The 19,779-nt window shown below is 37.0% G+C and overlaps 2 protein-coding genes across 2 annotated transcripts; both read left to right on the top strand.

Annotated features, from left to right (window-relative positions):
• Positions 1-2,334: 2,334 nt before the first annotated feature.
• LOC121796875 lies at positions 2,335-3,522 on the top strand. The gene is made up of 2 exons (XM_042195647.1): positions 2,335-2,920; positions 2,987-3,522. The coding sequence occupies exons 1-2, from the start codon at positions 2,335-2,337 to the stop codon at positions 3,520-3,522; spliced, it is 1,122 nt and encodes a 373-aa protein (XP_042051581.1).
• Positions 3,523-6,245: 2,723 nt separating this feature from the next.
• On the top strand, positions 6,246-19,358 carry LOC121796874 (zinc finger protein ZAT1-like). Its single transcript, XM_042195645.1, has 4 exons — positions 6,246-6,357; positions 6,453-6,595; positions 18,291-19,060; positions 19,111-19,358. The coding sequence occupies exons 1-3, from the start codon at positions 6,246-6,248 to the stop codon at positions 18,951-18,953; spliced, it is 918 nt and encodes a 305-aa protein (XP_042051579.1). The 3' UTR covers positions 18,954-19,060; positions 19,111-19,358.
• Positions 19,359-19,779: the final 421 nt, after the last annotated feature.

Genomic DNA, 19,779 nt, shown 5'->3' with positions numbered 1-19,779 from the left:
GGGTTGAACTGCTAGGTTGGACCTAGGTTAGGTACACTATTTTTTCTATTCATATGTATTGTTTGAACCAATTGGACAATTTAATGATGACTTTTATAATATAAGTAAATATACAAAACAATTAACCATTCGTTTTTATTTAAAAATTATATATGTTAGTATATTTTAATTTATATAATAGTACTATAATATTATATGAATGAATTGGAAAAATAAACTCACTGTAATAAACATTTTCGAATTCTAAAACACACTTTAAAATTTATCAAAATGTATTTATTATTTAATTTAATTTTAAAATTTTAAAGTTAGATGTTCAATTCATGATGCAATATTTTTTTTTCTATCTTTCTCTTTACCAATTATACATTAAAATCCATGTCCCTTCAAAAGTTATTTTTAAAGTGACGGGGGGATTAATATTTAATCAGATTTGAGTATAAACATATATCCCAAACTTCTCGTAATTAAATATTTTATATTTTATAAATATAACTTATTTTCCTCATTATGCATTGCATTGATCACATGTTAATTTTTTTTATCGCTAGCAACTGGATTAGCCTTTTAGGTTAGCCCGAACCAAAACGTTCAGGGTTAGGGTTCAAAATTTCTAACCAATAAATTACAATCTGATTAGCCAGATAATTTTTAATAACCCCACACCAGTCAAATTGGGATTTCTATTGCGGACCAAAGGGAGTGTAAAATAAAATGATTCCCAGCTAATTATGATGATAAACGAGATTACAGTAAAGTCTACATTTCTAAATTTCTAACTCAATTAAGAAAAAATCCAATAATAAAATGATACTCTCAGTCTCCGAATTCCAATTCACTTTTACTATAAATGGTAGGTCGACTCCACTTTCCACTAACATTCTATTATAAAACTAATATATAAAAATGAGCTCCATATTCCACTATCTTTTCTCTCACTTTTCTATATATTTCTTAAAACTCGTGTCAAACTCAAATGAGACTCATAATAGCGGATAGATGAAGTACTACTAATTGATTTTAAAAATTAAACAAATTACCTTTAAAGATTAAAAATTAAACAAATTACCTTTAAAGATTAGATCACCGTTAAGTTTAACAATTAGTATGAGAAACACATGAAATGCCAATTCAAATTACCATCAGGGGAATCTACATTATGCCTAGGTGGGGTATTTGCCCCTCCTCATTTTCCAACACATGTATATATATTACCTATTATAAATTTTATTTCATCCAATCTCTTACTAAATGCCCCTCCTTAAAAATACTTAAAATTCCTTCATATAAAAATTTGCCCCACTCTCTAGAAATTTCTAGCTCCGCTCCTGATTACCATTAATTTTAATATCTTCAATCTTACGTACCAAAATACATTATATGACTAATTCACATCATGAAGCTATTGATATTTCAGTTTCTATATTAACTACGCAAAAAAAGTTTAAATTTACTTGAGAGTCAAGTATATTTATGCAGTATGTCATTTTCGCCTCTCTTAATTTGTTTGAAGTCACATCACTACTTAAAAGCTAGGATTAAGACAAATGGAGTTGTAATGCACATTTTCAAAGATATAGATAAAAGTAGTACTCGCTCTGTCCCACAAAAGATGTCACACTTGTGGGACGGCACATGATTTTAGGAGGTTTTGTTTTGTGTTTTAAATGAAGAGAGAAAATGTAATTTTTATGTTTGCGTGAGAGATAACTTTTTCTAAAAATGGAAATGTGACATCTTTTGTGCGACAAACTAAAAAGAAAAGTGTGACATCTATTATGAGACGGATAGAGTACCTTAAAATGAGTAATTATTGTTAATATATACACACCCTTACACTAAGTGAAAATAAATGACTAGTATATACTGATATTGATATAAGTCTACGTTGACCAATTGTTAATCATGTAACCAAATTAAACGTTAGAAAAATGAATCCACAACCACACACTAATAGACAACGCCTCTCTACCACCAAATGTCTATTCAGCACTCTCATTTCAGTCTCTCCCTCTCCTCCACAGAAGCAACCAAAGTTCAACTAAAAAGTAGGACTTCCCCATTCTTACATACATTCAATCTACTAACTACTCAACACTCTCTCTATATATATAACCACGGGTCCCACTACTACACACATCCATCTCCACTCACCATTTATCACTATCCACACATATACTTCTAGAATAAAAATTAGAGAAACAAAAGCAACACACTCACACAAAGAGTGATGAGTGTGGGGAGAGATGATGGAGAATGAGCATCAAGATGACAAGAATGAATTGAGGTAATATTGCAAGGTGAGTTTTATTAGGGTTAGGGTTTGGGGGCCAAATGAGACCTCATGCAACCGCAACCAATCACGACCACAACCACAACCACAACCACGAGCATCATGCTGGTAATCAAGGGACATGGATGAAGCCACAATATCACCCTTCTAACAATAAGCATTCCCACTTCCTCCGTGCCAAGACGCCTCTATTTCTAGGGTTTCATGCAGGCGAAGAGGACGGGGAATTCAAGAAGCCGTCCCCGGTGAATAAAGTAGGCATGGATAGAGAGAGAGGCTCCTCTTTCTTGCCCTCTCCACCATCTAAAAACACACTATTCGAGGACTACATGAGCTTAAGCGAAGAGGAAGACCTTGCTAATTGCCTCGTGATGCTGTCAAACAAATCCCGCGCCCACGAGAAAGAGGAGATGAGTAATTTCAAGGGGAAGGAAGTAGAGGAAAAGAGCACCTTCCAATGCAAAGCATGTAAAAAAGTGTTCAATTCCCACCAAGCATTAGGGGGCCACAGAGCAAGCCACAAGAAAGTTAAAGGCTGTTTCGCATCTAAGAACGACAGCCTCAACGACCAAGACAACAACAACATCGACGATCAAGACTCGATCATTCAAGAGGATGATGATGATAATAATAATAATAATAATAATAATAATAATAATAATAATAATAATAATAATAATAATAATAATCAAGAGGCGCCTCCACCGCCCGAGCATGACACAACCCTCCTCTGCCCCTCGCCCTCCACTAGAAAGAGGAGCAAGATGCACGAGTGCTCTGTGTGCTGTCGTGTCTTCTCCTCCGGCCAAGCCCTAGGCGGACACAAGCGATGCCACTGGCTCACAACCTCCACAGACAATGCGTTCATCCCAAATTTCCATGATTTCCAATACGATCACAGGAGCCAACAACTCTGCAAGAAACCACTCTTCCCAAAACCACCTCAACAACACCACAATATTCTTGATCATGATCATCAACTCGATCTCAATCTCAACCTCCCTCCTGCACCACCGCAGCATAATAAAAAACGCGATGATCCTAATCATCTTCTTGATGCCGAGGAAGCTCGTGAGAATGAGGCATCGACAAGACTGTGCTTGCATCAACCAAAACCTGGCGAAGAGGGGTGTGGGATGAAGCTAAGGAAGCTAAGCGTTTTGAGAGATGTGAACTTGGATGGAGGGTGGTTGCAGATGGGAATTCATTCAACCACTGAGATGAGTTGATGGTAATGATGATGGGATTTAAACCCAAATTCAACACTTTTTTATTGAATTAATACGTATATACTATTATGTTATACTCATTTGTCAAAGTATACATTTTTTGATTGTCTTCTTCTTATACATCAGAATGTAGTAATACATAATTTACTTGCAATGACAAGAATAATGCATATGATATACTTGTATACGCCTTTTCTTTCAACTCTACATTTTTAGTTGTTTTTCTATCTTCTTGTATGTGCATCTCTTTGTTGATCCCTTTTTGTTAAATTGTATATCAGTGAACTTTCTCTGTTTTGACAGATATAATTGCATTAATTAGAGTTTCATTGAGTTTATACGATACTCTCTCCGTCCCAACTAAGTTGACTCGTGTTCCTTTATTTTTTTTAAAAAAATAAAATATTTAATCACTCTTACTTTATTCTCTCTCCTATTTTATTTTATTTTCATTTAACCCATTTAACAAATGTCAGATCCAGAAAATAGAGCTCCTGGGGTCGGACAGAAGAATTAATAATATGTATAATATTATAATAATTATTATTTAATATACATAATTTTTATTAATTACTCCCTCCGTCCGCCATTAGGAGTCTCATTTCTTGGCGGCACGGGTTTTAAGAAATGTTAAGAAAAATGGGTGGAAAAAAGTTAATGGAATAAAGGTCCCACTTGTATATATTAGTTTTAAATGAAATGTGAGTGGAATGAGTTAGTGGAAGGTGGGACCCTATTACCATTTATGGTAAAAGTGAACCGGGACTCCTATTCGCGGACGGACTAAAATGGAAAAACGAGACTCCTATTCGCGGACGGAGGGAGTATGTTATAAAATATATACTCCCTTCGGTCCATATTAAATGCCTCATATATATTTGACCAGTGCAAGTTTTTAGAAATTGTTTGACTCTGTTAAAGAAAGTGAGTGGAATGTGAGCCCTAATTTTATGTACTCCCTCCGTCCCCCAAAATTCGTCACCATTTGACCCGGCACGAGTTTTAAGAAATATAATAGAAAGTGGGTTGAAAAAGTTGGTGGCATGTGGGTCATACTTTTATATATTAGTTTTATAATAAAATGTGAGTGTGAATGAGTTAGTGGAATGTAGGGTCCACTACCAAAAATGGTAAAAGTGAAAGGTGACAAATTTTTAGGGACGGACGAAAAATGAAATAGGTGACAAATTTTCAGGGACGGAGGGAGTATAATATTAGTTTTATAATAATTGTGAGTAGAATGAGTTGGTGGAATATGGAATTTAGTACAAAAATATAGTAAAAGTGAAATAAGAGATTTATTGGGACTGTGCAGATAAGAAAGAATGAGAAATTTTATAAGGACCAGATGGACTATTTACCAATTTTATATTTACATTTTTGTTATACACAATAGTTGATTAGAACGAGTATCCATGTCTTGCAAAAATAAGGAACACAACACATAAATAATTTAGTTGCTTGTGATATGTTGATAGGGACATAATATTCTATTTTATTCCGGAAGGGATTCTCTCCGTATATTTATTTAGTTTATTTATGCTTTAGTATTATTTAGTTGTTATGATTTTATTTATTTTCCATAGTGGTTAGGATTTGATTTGCTTTATAGGCGATCTTTTTGTACCACACATATTATAAATATGTGTGGAATCTTTTATTAATATCAAGCAGAATAAAGAATTAAATTATTAATCTCGTTCTCTCCTTCGGCTCTCCCTCTTGGAGAAACCGCCAATCTACCTTTGTGCTCTCTTTTCATATAATATATTCAATAGGAATTAATCTCATATTAATTCCTATCATATGTCGTGTCAGTTTTCTTATCAATCATAATTATTATTCTAATTACTTTTTTGTTAATTTTTTAATATATTAGTTAATTTTATTTGTTATTAAACAAATATAACTATAACTTTTAACAAGAATTAAAAAGACTATAACCAAAAACTACTAAATTAAATCAATCAATCATGCAAATTAATAATTTTTTTCAATATTTTACATTTACGGCATCTACTAAACTAAATCAACTACTCAAAATAAAAAATAGCATATTAAATACTTCCTCCGTCCGTCATTAGATGTCCCATTTTTTATCGGCTCAGATTTTAAGAAATTATTTGATTTTATAAAAAAAGTGGTAGAAAAAGTTGGTGGAATGTAAGTCCAACATTTATATATTGATTTTATAATAAAATTTGAGTGAAGTGAGTTAGTGAATGTGAGTTCCCTTTGCCAAATATAGTAAAACGTGAAATGAAATATTTATTTGCGGACGGATAAAAAAGAAAAAAATGGGACATTAAATGACGGACAAAGAAAATATGTTAATTACTATACCTAAGGGCATCCACAATGGGATGGACTATGTCGCGCCTGATGCATCGTCTGCCATTGTGGGTGGGCGGACGATGTCGCGCCCTATGCCCACGCCCGACGATTAATCCGCGGACAATGAGGCGAACGATCATTGTCTGGCCTATCGTCCGCCCCATCGCGGGCATCCGGACGATAGGTCGTCTGATTTTTTTTCTTTTTTACTCTATATAACGATCATTGTCTGGCCTATCGCCCGCCCCATCGCGGGCGTCCGGACGATAGGTTGTCTGATTTTTTTTCTTTTTTTACTCTATATAATATATATACCCCAATTTTCATCTCATTCTCATACCTTTCACTCCAATCTCTTCACCCATCTCATTTTCTCTCATTATTCGAAGATGAATCCCAGCGGTGTCCCAAACCCGAATAGCCCGATGGAATGCCAATGTTTGACGGCGGTGGTGCCTGGTGGCCATGAACCTGACGATTTCCGATCATTTGATACACCTGGTTAGTCCAACTTTGATCTGAAAAACTAGTACGATCCAAACTTCACCACGGATTCGTACGGGCTCAATGACATGGAGCTGAGCCCTACTTCCCAGGCCAGAAAGAAAAAGGTGAAGGTGAAAGCCCGAAGTTTCCGGAGGTCGAGCAGAATGGCGAATACGCCCCAGGGTGGCAAAACTACAATGACGACGAGACCATGCTTCTAACGAAGTGTTGGATCGATATATTGGAGGACCCGGTCCACTCCAAACCAGAGGAAAGTTGCATACTGGGAACACATTGTGGAACGCTACAGCAAGCTTAAACCGCCAGCCTCGTAACTCGAGAAAATGATCGACCAGCTCCAACGCCAGCTGGGAATGGACAGGACCAGCTCTTCCACATTATCCGTAGTGCACTTCTTTTTTTCCTCTTTTCCAATGTTTGTAACTTTTTTTTAAAACTAAGTAAATGTAGGTTTTGGCTTTAATTTGTGCTGTTTTGATATTTTATTTTGCTATTTTATATATTCAAAAATATAAAAATTTAAAATGAATACAAAATAGTTGTTAAAAAAGATAGGGCGGGCTATAGTTCGTCCCATTGCAGGTGAATGGGTAGAATTATAGAATGCTGACGTGGATGACATAAATTGCTATAGGATGGGCTATAGGGCGAACTATAGTCCGATAGCTCTGCCTAAAGTGACAGTAGGAACCATTGAAGATGTATTGACAAAAGTAGATGATTTTATTTTTCCTACTGACTTTGTGGTTTTAGATATGAAGGTTGATAAAAATGTACCACTGTTGAACTCATGGTTCATGTCGTATTCGATGTTTAACATGGATATCTTAGTGATTTGTAGCTCATTTCATAATTTTCATCCATTTATTTACTATTTAAATGAGTTGGCGAGTTTTTCGATGCCATTCATTCACCCACACACCCAGATCCAAATTCCACACTTTTGAGAGAAGATTAACATGCCAAGAAGTCCTATACATCAACAAGCACTATTCAATTCACTCGTGGGAGTGTATTTTAGATAATTATTCATGTCTATTTCAATTTCCATGGGTGTTTTCTATGTTTTTAGATTGATTATGAGTAGCTAAGTTTCCTTTAGGGTTTTGGTGAAGATTAAAATGGGATTTGTGGGTTGAATCAATGTTTTGTGTTTGCCTGTCTCTTGTGCTCGCTTTGTTGGTTAATTTGAGTTTTTACAATTCAATTGTCTAGCTACCAATTGGGTTTTCTTGCCTAATTACTTATAATCGAGAGATACTTTGATTGAGCGTGATATATTAACCGATAACTCCTTGCTAATTTACATTCAAGAGAAGGAATGTCTTGTGAGAGGTGTGAGATAAACGGACCCAAATTGGGATTGGGCCTAAGCATTAATTCGGCTGGGCTAAATTAATTATGTGGCCCGTATCCTTGGTGATGGCCCAACTGGGTGTTGACCCATTACTTACCTAGACACCTCCGATTGTTGCCGCGTGACACTCCACGAGGATTGTGAATGAGGACCGTCAGATTCAGGGTGTGTTGGTTTGCTGAGATAAGTGCAACACCTCCCTTTCTTTTCCTTATTCATTCATTGATACACTCTCTCTCTCCTTCTGGATATTCCTCCGCCTTCTCTCTAGAACTCCCTCTCTCTCACTCTCTTCTGAAAATGACTCCGGTCATCTCCTCCGGTCACACTCTCTCTGTTTTATGTGAGATCCGAGTGAGATCCTTCAACTTCCGTGTTGATGTGGTGGATCTAGTGGTGATCGAATGGTTACAGTTCTGATCTATTGTTTCGGTGTAGATCTGTGAGTAGTTTCATGTGTGTTGAGAGATCTGTGACTTCTTAGTGCTTCGATGGTGGTTGTGAAGTGTATTGTTCGGTTTCGTGTTGAAGATAGCCGGTGCGAAGTAGCAATCAGAGGTGCCCTAAGGTTTAGGGTTTTGACATATTGGTGAAGATATGGGAGATCGTTGGCTTTGTGAAGTTGCATATGCAACCTGAGCCCAGATCCACATCTTCTGACTCTTTTACTTTCTTAGGGTTTAACTTAGATCTATAGAGATCTGACTTATTGTTATACTAATACTTCTTCCTAGTGTGCAAGTGAAGTTCCAGCCGGTAGCAGCTCGGAATCAAGACCGGTCAAGGGTTATGACTAGAGCTAGGGTTCTGTAACTTGTATCTCACTGTTAGATAGTATAGTATAGATTGCCTTTGATTGTATTTGGTCTGTGTTCCTAGGAGATTGACCATCTCCGACACGCGGTGTAATCAAAGAGGTCCCGGTAATTAGTGAACCCTGAATGATCTGATCCCTACAAGAGGGATGAGTCTTAGGATTTTAAGGGTTAGCTTTGACATATTAGGAGAAGACTCCAATATTATAGGTTAATCCACGGTTTGAATGCACTCAAGAGAGGGCCTAATATAAATTATTGACTTTCCTAGAGGTGCAACAATAATTGAGTAGGTCTCATGTCTTTCCCGTTCTAACTGGATCCTAAACCCTACGTTCTCCAACTTGTTAAACCGTTTACTTGATTTATTGGCTTTAGTTGTTTGTATCTCTAATTAGTTAAGTAGTAAGACCAAAAAACAATATTTTGTAGTGTAAATAGTGTTTGAAATCAAGTCACGGTAACTGTCTATCTAGTCCTTATGCATACGATAATTTCACTTGCCACCAATAACTTAGCCTCGTACACTTGCGAGTGGTTTTTAATCCTAAAAGTAGTTTGACCGCTGCCGAGCCACATCTCTCATCCACCAGGAGACATTGGGTGACGAGGTTCATGTGGCCGAAAATGATCAAGCGTGTCTCCCAAGACTTGTTGAGCGTCGTCGTGCTGAAGACACCGAGAGCTACTGACAAGCGATGCTTGGCCAACTCTTGTGTGGTGCCTAAGTTTGTCGTACCCATGAACTGATCATGTCACTGAAGTTGGCCAAACGATTCTTGTTCAATGTCTTCCTAGTGTCCGTTTCCCTATCGTTTCTTAAGAGCGGCTGCAATGGCATTAACGAGAGGACTTGGTAACCCAACGCTCGCTTTCTCGCTTGATCACCCGATTAGATCCGGCTGAGAGCATTTGTGGGTCGTGTGTTCGTGCTACCGCATAGGTTGCACCCTTCGCTTTCCTCAGACTGGCTACCGGCCACTTCTCCCATTCACTAAGTGTCATCCATTAATTGTTCACCCGATGATGCTCATGGTTTGCGCTCATCCTGGTGCAGTAGCCGCACCCATTACACTTCCTCAATCGAGCAACACCAACCATCGACGACGTTTGCCCGCATGGGCTGTGGGGGTGCACCAAGGGCTACCGCTTGGTTCCCTCGGCCATCCCATTATCATTTGTTGCGTGGTTGTAACAGTTTAAACCTAATTCTCTAATTTTTTTATATTCCATTTTTTATGTTCTTTCATTTTGTACTCCGTATTTTTGTTTCTTCTTAGTTTTTTTTAATATCATGTTCACATATAAAAGTATTATGTACATGAATCTATTTTAAAATTTTAATTATATTTTATGATTTTTTGTATTTTAACTAAATTGAAAAAATAATATCAATAGAATACTACATAATAAATCAATTTAAATTAAAAAATAAATATAAAATGAATAAGTGAGACTCACTAAAAATTAAAAACATAGTAGTGGATTGTAGATGTTATTTCTTAAATAAGAAATGGAGTCAATAGTGATGTGAGACTCATGAATAGTGACAGCCTGACAGGATTGTAGTCTTGTTGATATGGATATTAATTTTCAACACAACATGATAATCCGACACAAACATCCTCGAAATTAATGGATTTGGGTGATGTCTTATTGGGTTTTGTCTCTATTGGTTTGACCCGTTGGAAACACGATAATTTTGGATTGGGTTCAGGTAACTTACTAAACGAATATTCTCTCCGTCCCATAAAAATATGTGCATTTTTCATTTCCCACGTCCCATAAAAATATGGACATTTTCATTCATGGAAAGTTGTCCCCAACTCAAACTTATATATCAGCTTAAACCTATATATCAGCTTATTTACAACTTATACCACTATGACTAAACGTGCACAAACCGAACCGGACCGGCGGTTAACCGCCGGTTCGGGCCCGCCGGTTCATGAACTGGAACCGGGCCCGGAACCGGCGGTTTGAACCGTCCGGCGGTTTTTCGGGTCGTAAGGGCCGGTTCAGGTTCGCCAATTTATTGAACCGTGAACCGGCGTTTCGGCCGTTTGAACCACTGGTTCAACGAATCAAATAGTGTACAGTAGGCTAGGGGTTCGTAGGGGTTCAGGTAAGGTTTAGGTTAACCGGCGGTTTTCGTCAGAAACCGCTGGTTTTCGGTCAGAAACCACCGGTTTGGCAGCCGGTTTTCGCCGGTTCCGGTGACTTTTCAGAGGCTAGGTCGTAGGTGCAGTGTTTAGGCCTGAAAAACCGGTCATAAACCGCCAGTTTTCTGATCCAAACCGTGGACGAACCGCCGGTTTAGGCTAGAACCGCCAGTTTCGGCGGTAAACCGGCGGTTCGGCCGATTTCAAAATTTCAAATTTTTTTTTCATCCAATTTTACTCCTATAAATACCCCACTTCTCCTTCATATTTCCTTACTCCAATTTTTTCTTCATTTCTCTATTCTCTCCTCATTCTCTCTAATTGCGCAAGTTTACGTTTCAATTCTACACTTTCTACTCACTACTATATTTGTTGTTGTGCTCATAATTTACCACTTCTTTTATACTTCATACATATTTCATTCCAAGTCCATACTACTTTCATTTATCAATATGTCTTCTTCTCGTGGTGGATCGGGACGTGGTGATCGGGGCAAGGGAATAGCCCAAGATCAATGTACTTCGCGTCTCTCAAAATCTCAACCTCCTAGTCGTCAAGATGTTATGGAAGAGGTTTCCCGACTGGAAGCTGAACACATGCAAGTAAGTAATGAAAAATTTGTTTTCCAATTCATATTTCAAAATTTCATAATTTTTTTTTGCGTTCATACTTTTAACTTCTACGTACATAATATTTGTAGATGGAAGAAGATCATAGGAACGCCATGCTACTTGCTGAAATGCAACAAGGTGAGGGTAGGGGAGGTCGTTCCCAACAAGATGAGGAGTTCGACGTTACTATATCGTTGGACTTGGACAACAACGAGGATAGATCGCATTCTCGTATTCCTTCTAGCACCGGCGGAAATGAGGAGATGCCTCCCCCTCCACCCGCTAACCCGGCAAAAGCTTTGAAATCGGACATTTTTGTCAAACACTACAAGAAGGTCCCGGTGGTGATTCCAAGTCCTCACGATCCGAACTCTCAAGAAGAGACTTCGGAGTTTCATGTTTACTGCAACTATTGCGATAAAGTGTACAAATGGTCCGCCGGTGGTGGATATGGCACCCTCCGTCGCCATTTGGTGACAAAGCATTCGATAGAATGCGGCACTACCTCTACCCAAAGCCAACTAAACTTCCAACCTGCCGGCTCGGGTTCGTCAGGTACGCCTCTATTTAAATATGAGAAAAAGAATTTTGATGATACAATGACTAGATGGGCGGCTATGAAGCATTTGCCCTTTAATGTTTTTTATGACAAAAGTTTTGAGGTTACTATGCAAAGTGGTTTGAATGTAGCAATCAAAAGAATAGGTAGAATGACCGTGCAACGATCTACCGTTCGGCAATGCTTGGAGAAAAAGGTAGAATTATCACGTTATTTAGTTAACTTGGGCCACAGGGTGAACATTTGCTCAGATGTTTGGACGGATTGTTTTAACCGTCATTCATACATGGGTATTACGGTTCACTTTGTGGATGATAGTTGGACTTTGAACAAGCGTTTAATTGGCTTTAGAGAATTTGAAACTCCACACAATGCACCCGAAATTGCTTCTTTGATTATACAAGTGTTGAATGAGTTTCAGTTATGCAACAAGATATTTTCTATTGGTTTTGATAATGCAACTGCCAACACCGCAAGTATCGCCGATTTGATTGCGGCTTGTACACCGGTAATTGGAGGTAAGTATTTTCATCAAAGATGCATTTGCCATATTTTAAATTTATGTGTACAGGATGCGCTTGAATTATGGCAAAAGCATGTTTCTCCTATTAGAAATGTAGTTAGATTAATCCATCAAAAGCCACCTATTGGCAAAGCATGGAAGAAATATTGCCATCAAAAGAATGTCAGGTACACGAATTTTACTATGGATGTGTCTCATAGATGGAATTCGACATATGATTGTCTGAATTCTACTTTGACACATAAAGATGCTTTATGTGATTTTTATAGAACTAATCCCTACCGTGAGTTATATCTTTCGCATAGTTGTTGGGATAACAGTTTGGCTTTATTTAAGTTGTTCAAATATTTTAAAAATGCTACTGTTGAATTGTCGGGTGTTTATTATTGCACTGTTGTTCGTGTTTTGGAGCATTGCATGTACATATCCCTTGGTTTTAAAACTGTAATGAAAAATGCTTCCTCTTCTCCCGAGTTAATGTGCATTTTGTATTATATGATTGAAAAATGGCTCAAGTATTTCAGTGAGATTCATAACGTGTTATTGATTGCAAAGGTATTGGATCCAAAATGGAAATTAGCAGGTACCTCTAGAATTTTAGATTTTTATTATAACAATTTGAGTTCAATTGATCTTGGTCCCCTTCAAGCAATCCAATCCGATACCAGTGACGAATTTGGAGTCGACCTCTCAGAAACCTTTCAAATAAACCTCCCGGACCGGTGCAACAAAACCTCGAGTTTAACTTGCGCTCTCTCTATACCGAATATGAAACCAAGTATAACACCACTCACCAAGTCAGAAGACCCCATCCTCTACAACATAACTATGGCTTTGCATTTCAAGCCGATTACGATGACCCCGACGCGCAATCCCAACTAGCCGACCTATACAACTACAGCACCGGCGGAAGGTCCTCAGGTATGGTCAGTGAATTAGATTTATATTTTGATTCACTCTTTTCCTTTGGCGATGAAGGTCCTACTCCTCCCGCCCAAATCGGCGTCCTCGATTGGTGGGGAACCCACGAGAAAGATTTTCCCATCCTTGCTTCAATGGCCAAGGAGATTTTTTCTGTTCCGGCTTCCACCGTAGCCGTCGAGTCCGCTTTTAGTGTTGGCTCGCGCGTGTTGGATGAATCAAGAAGTAAGCTCTCGACGAAAAATATGGAAGCCGTGATGTTACTTGATGATTGGGCCAAAGCTGACGTCCGAGAACAAGAAAATGATTGGGATGATCGTCAAGAGGGATCACAAGATGAATTCACCGGGGATGAAGCTTAGGCCAACCGTCAACCGCCGCCGGCCAAGCCAAATAGGTAAGTAAGGTAAGAGAACTACGTGGACTTTGATTCCCTAATGCAAATGAGCAATTGGGATACGTAGGCACCTCAACTTAAATTTTAAATTTAAGTTGAGCTCAAGTCCTTTTTCTTTTATTTCTTTTTTTTTCCCATTAATTCCTACTTTAAAAATATGCAAATACAATTACATAATTGTATTTGTATATACTCTAGTCGATGAAGTATATTTCTCTATACGACTAAATGAGGGAAACTTTTGACAATTCTACTATAATTGTTGATTGTTAGACGAAACTCAACATTTAAAGTTGAATTGCTAAAGGTGTCCTTAATTTAGTTATGTAGAAAGATCTTCTTCGCCGGTTAAGAGTATATATATATTACACTTATACGTTTAAGAACTTCAACGTCGTTCTTGTCATTTGTAATTAGTTGTTGACTAGTAGTCTCATTTGTATTTAAATTTTGTTTAAGACTTCAAGACCGGCATATGTTTTCGATTTGTAATTGTTGTAACTTGTAAACATGCAATTTCAATAAAATTGCAACTTTAGTCGTATTTTTTTCAATTTTATTTACTCACATTTCATACATAAACAACTTTGAAAGTGTAATGTAATTTGATTAAAAATTGAATAGTTGAAAAATGTAAAAAAAAAAAGGTCGACGAACCGTCGAACCGGCGGTTCAAGCCAAAAACCGGCGGTTTTGAACCGCCGCGTAAACCGCCGGTTTTTTGAACCGGAACCGGAACCGCCGGAAGCTAGGCAGGCCGGTTCAGGTTCAAGCATTTCTTGAACCTTGAACCGGCGGTTCATGACCCTTGTGCATGCTTAACTATGACCCACCACTACAACTCATTAAACACTAATAATAATGCGGGTCTCACTATACACTAACACTATTTTAACTACCCTTCTCATCATCTCTCTTACTTTACCAACTGATCATTAATTATCATGCCATTTCAAATGCATATATTTTTATTGAACGGAGGGAGTATTATAATTTAACTATTGTTTATTATTTTTTGTAAAAAAATTTTAATTTTATTTTCTAGTTTCAAGTAAATTAGGTTTAAATCATGTAAATTGTATTTTTATCGTGTAAATTAAGTTACAAAATTAGGTTTAATAGAATAATATCGGGGTTTAATAGTATAAATCATGTTTAATAGTGTAATATCGCATTTTAATAATGTAAATCATGTTTGTGTCATTATCGTGTCGTGCCAATCCATATTATAATGTATATGTAACTGATTCGAGTCAGGTGCATGTTAGACCTTATTGGGTTGAGTTGTTAGTGTGACCTAGTAACTACCCAACCCTTTATAGGTCAAGTTCTGGTAGACTTTATTGGGTTGGGTCGTTATTAGGTTTACCCAATAACAACCCAACCCCCCTGATTTGTCACCCCTAGTTGTAGATGACATAAAGCTCATACTATATAACTTATATAAAAACATAATGTTCTTTCCATCCATAAAAAATACTCCATCCGTCCACGAAAAATATGACACATTTTACCATTTTTTGTTGTCCACGAAAAATATGGCACATTCAAAAAAGGAAAGTTTTCAACAATTCTCTATTACTTTTTTCCCTTCTCTCTTACTAACAATATGGACCTCACATTCCACTAACATTACTTTTCTCTTACTTTTTTCCTTCTCTCTTACTTTACCAATTTTATATTAAAACTCGTATCATTCACAAAGTGCCCTATTTTTTTGTGGACGGAGAGAGTAGTCCATTCTTCATTTTTGCCCATCCCTCAAAATTAGTCGCATTTATACTTTCTTTAAACCTTAAATGTCTTATATGTCCTTATTTGGACGCACCCCAACAAATTTTTAATTTTACTTTTACTAATTTTAATAAGCGGCTCTACATTCCACTAACTCCATCCCATTAAATACGAAATGTTTATTTTTCAGCATGAGATTTTATGTAGTGTTATTTTGTGAATTAATGAAAAGAACATATAAAAAATTGGATATTGTTGCTTCTATTTTAGAAACCATTTTTCTGTAATGAACAACCCGAAAATAAAAAAAAAAGTATCATTTTTAATAGGACACATGAAATATATATAAAAGTAGGATCCACACCCCACTAACTTTTTTATTCACTTTCCTTCATAAAATGAAGCTATTATATTTCTTAAAAAAAATATCTTACTTTATCATTTTCACATTAAAACAATTTTAACTATTTTTCTTTTATTGGCGGACGAGGGTGTATAATAAATCTTGATTTTGTATAGTAAAAAAGGAAAGACCAATTTGTTTAGGTGAAGAATGGCTGTCAATAGAGAGGGCTATACGGCTTAGAGCATCTCCAATAACCGGCGTCACCACCGCGACGCCGATTTTTCGCCCACGCCGGTTTGACGCCGAACCATTGGAACCGGCGTGGGCGAAATCAGCGTCAAAATCGGCGTCGCCATGCCGATTCCCGCGTTGACGCCGGTTCCGACGCCGATCCTCACGGGCGCCATTGTGCGTCCCGGATCGGCGCCAAACCGGCGTCAATTTTTTATTTCTTTTTAATTCGAATTTTAAAAATTCGAATTTAAAAAAAAATTAAAAATACTATTTATTTATGAAAATTGTTTTTAATATTTAAAAACAATTTTTACAAATAAATTTATACAAGAAATTCGTAATAGCCCATATATATTTAATGGGCTTGCGAATTATGAAACCATTCTAGGTTGTCTCTCTTTTATAGAGACATCCTTGAATGTTTTATGTTCCACATTCGATGTGGGACAAAAACCACTCTAGGTAGTCTCTCTTTTATAGAGACATCCTTGAATGTTTTATGTTCCACATTCGATGTGGGACAAAAATCATTCCCGGTTGTCTCTCTTTTATAGAGACATCCTTGAATGTTTTATGTTCCACATTCGATGTGGGACAAAAATCATTCTAGCTTGTCTCTCTTTTATAGAGATATCCTTGAATGTTTTATGTTCCACATTCGATGTGGGACAAAAATCATTCTAGGTTGTCTCTCTTTTATAGAGATATCCTTGAATGTTTTATGTTCCACATTCGATGTGGGACAAAAATCATTCTAGGTTGTATCTCTTTTATAGAGACATCCTTGAATGTTTTATGTTCCACATTCGATGTGGGACAAAAATCATTCTAGGTTGTCTCTCTTTTATAGAGATATCCTTGAATGTTTTATGTTGCACATTCGATGTGGGACAAAAATCATTCCCGGTTGTCTCTCTTTTATAGAGACATCCTTGAATGTTTTATGTTCCACATTCGATGTGGGACAAAAATCATTCTAGGTTGTCTCTCTTTTATAGAGACATCCTTGAATGTTTTATGTTCCACATTCGATGTGGGACAAAAATCATTCCCGGTTGTATCTCTTTTATAGAGACATCCTTGAATGTTTTATGTTTCACATTCGATGTGGGACAAAAATCATTCTAGGTTGTCTCTCTTTTATAGAGATATCCTTGAATGTTTTATGTTCCACATTCGATGTGGGACAAAAATCATTCTAGGTTGTCTCTCTTTTATAGAGATATCCTTGAATGTTTTATGTTCCACATTCGATGTGGGACAAAAATCATTCTAGGTTGTATCTCTTTTATAGAGACATCCTTGAATGTTTTATGTTCCACATTCGATGTGGGACAAAAATCATTCTAGGTTGTCTCTCTTTTATAGAGATATCCTTGAATGTTTTATGTTGCACATTCGATGTGGGACAAAAATCATTCCCGGTTGTCTCTCTTTTATAGAGACATCCTTGAATGTTTTATGTTCCACATTCGATGTGGGACAAAAATCATTCTAGGTTGTCTCTCTTTATAGAGACATCCTTGAATGTTTTATGTTCCACATTCGATGTGGGACAAAAATCATTCCCGGTTGTATCTCTTTTATAGAGACATCCTTGAATGTTTTATGTTTCACATTCGATGTGGGACAAAAATCATTCTAGGTTGTCTCTCTTTTATAGAGATATCCTTGAATGTTTTATGTTCCACATTCGATGTGGGACAAAAATCATTCTAGGTTGTATCTCTTTTATAGAGACATCCTTGAATGTTTTATGTTTCACATTCGATGTGGGACAAAAATCATTCTAGGTTGTCTCTCTTTTATAGAGACATCATTGAATGTTTTATGTTTCCATATAGAAATATTGTACTTGTTTAATTGTACTTTTTAATTTTTGTACTTTTTTTAAATTATTGTACTTTTTTTTTAAAATTAATGTACTTTCTAAATTTAATAGTATTATTCGAATTTCCCGTATTTGTCTCGTAAATTAAATTCCGTATGTTGATACAAGTGTAAATTAAATTATATAATTGTTATTAGTGATGTGGATAGGTAGTGTGAAGGCTATGTGAGGGCTATTTGATGTCCAGTTGATGTGGCAAGCTGATGTGGCAGGAGAATTGTAGTGCTGATGATGTGGCAGTGTGAAGGCTATTTGATGGCTATTTGACGTCCGTGCTTATTGGAGATGCTCTTAGCCTTCCCTTTCAAAAAGCTTTTACAAAAACAGAAACCACAATTCGAGAGAGAGAGAGAGGAGCACGACTGGGGCATGAGTAGGCGTCCAACACAACACACCCCATCTTCACATACATACAACACGCATTTCACACAATTCCGATCTCCGATTCGCTGAATGATCAATTGATAGGTAGCATCACCATCACCACCATGGATTGCAAGCTCTGTTTCAAGAGCTTCTCAAACGGAAAGGCCTTAGGCGCTCACATGCGTTCCCACTACGCCATCCTCCCTCTCCCCCCCAAGCACCACCCCGACGACACCGAGAGCAGCAGTGGCGGCGGAGGCAAATCCAAATCCAAATCCAAAAACAGCTCGAGATTCAAGCGGCAGAGACGAATCAATCTCGAGATGGAAGAAGAGCGTGATGTGGCGTTGTGTCTGATTATGCTGTCGAGAGATGTGTGGAGGAGGAATTCCGATTGTTCGAGTAGAAAAATCCACAGATGCGAGGAATGCCAGAAGGTGTTCAAATCGTCGCAGGGATTGGGGAGCCACAAAGCTAGCCATTCCAAGAGGATGAGGAATTCGTTTCAGGGGAGAGAGAAGGGAGAAGTTGTTGGGGAGTGTTCAATGTGCCCTAGAATCTTCAAATCCGCTGCTCTCGGCGGCCACAAGCGATCGCATTTGCCAGCGCCGAAATTTGTCGGAAATTTGGTGGATCTTAATCTACCTGCTGTAAATGAAGAAATTCTTGGTTGAATCTACCGATAAGTTTTGTTGGAGGTTGGATATATGCTATCTCATTTACTAGTTTTAAAATTATTTTAGGTTGTTCTGTTTTGTTTGGTGAGATGGGGATTTCAGGGGAAAATTGGAGCATTTATTTGTTTGGAAAATTGGAGCATTTATTTGTTTGTTTGTTAGAGATTATTTTTTTCTGTGTGATTGGTTGTTTTGTGATGGAGATAGAAGCAAGTTGATGTTGCATGTGATTTATGACTCCAAGTTTTCTTCTCCTTTTTCTTTGAAACAGAGATTTAGTAACATGCATTTGGAGACTGGCTTAAGGCACAAGAATCTTGAGTGTCCAGAGCTGCAAGCATTGTTTTGTGCTTTGTTTCCAGCTGTTAATAATTTGGGATCTCTGATTTCTGTTCAGTCTGCAAAAAGAAGCATTTAAAAAAGTAACACTAAGTTTCCTCTCTCTTCATTATCTGCTTCCAAGCTTGCTCTATGTTCCTATCATGCCAAAAATGCTTCTACTATTTTGTCTTTAAAAGAAACTTTTGAAACAAGATAGAATTTTTATGCACAATTGATAAAATAAAATAAAATAATTGGTAAAGAAAGAAGGAAGATGAGAAAATGGATAAAATAAGACGGGATAAAAGAAAAAGAAGTGAAAGTGGTGTTAGTAAATCATAGGGTCCACGTCTTAAAATAGAAAGCTTAGAAAGTTTCTATTTTTAAGGGACAACCCAAAATGAAAATAATTTCTATTGTTAAGGGACAGATGAAAACATTTGGTTTCTGGCATGAAATTCTATACAGTGTTGTTTTGTGAGTTAATAAAGAGAGTAAAGTA

Source organism: Salvia splendens, chromosome 3, assembly GCF_004379255.2.
Source record: "Salvia splendens isolate huo1 chromosome 3, SspV2, whole genome shotgun sequence".
NCBI lineage: Eukaryota > Viridiplantae > Streptophyta > Magnoliopsida > Lamiales > Lamiaceae > Salvia > Salvia splendens.
Note: the sequence above shows the minus strand (reverse complement) of the source record. Positions and strands in the feature narration are given on the sequence as shown.

Coding starts and splice junctions, on each gene's coding strand:
- LOC121796875 (XM_042195647.1), top strand. CDS start 2,335: ATGAGACCTCATGCAACCGCAACCAATCACGACCACAACCACAACCAC. Junction 2,921..2,986: donor TCAAGAGGATGATGATGATA/ATAATAATAATA, acceptor ATAATAATCAAG/AGGCGCCTCCACCGCCCGAG.
- LOC121796874 (XM_042195645.1), top strand. CDS start 6,246: ATGAATCCCAGCGGTGTCCCAAACCCGAATAGCCCGATGGAATGCCAA. Junction 6,358..6,452: donor CCGATCATTTGATACACCTG/GTTAGTCCAACT, acceptor CCTACTTCCCAG/GCCAGAAAGAAAAAGGTGAA. Junction 6,596..18,290: donor TCGATATATTGGAGGACCCG/GTCCACTCCAAA, acceptor GGGCATGAGTAG/GCGTCCAACACAACACACCC.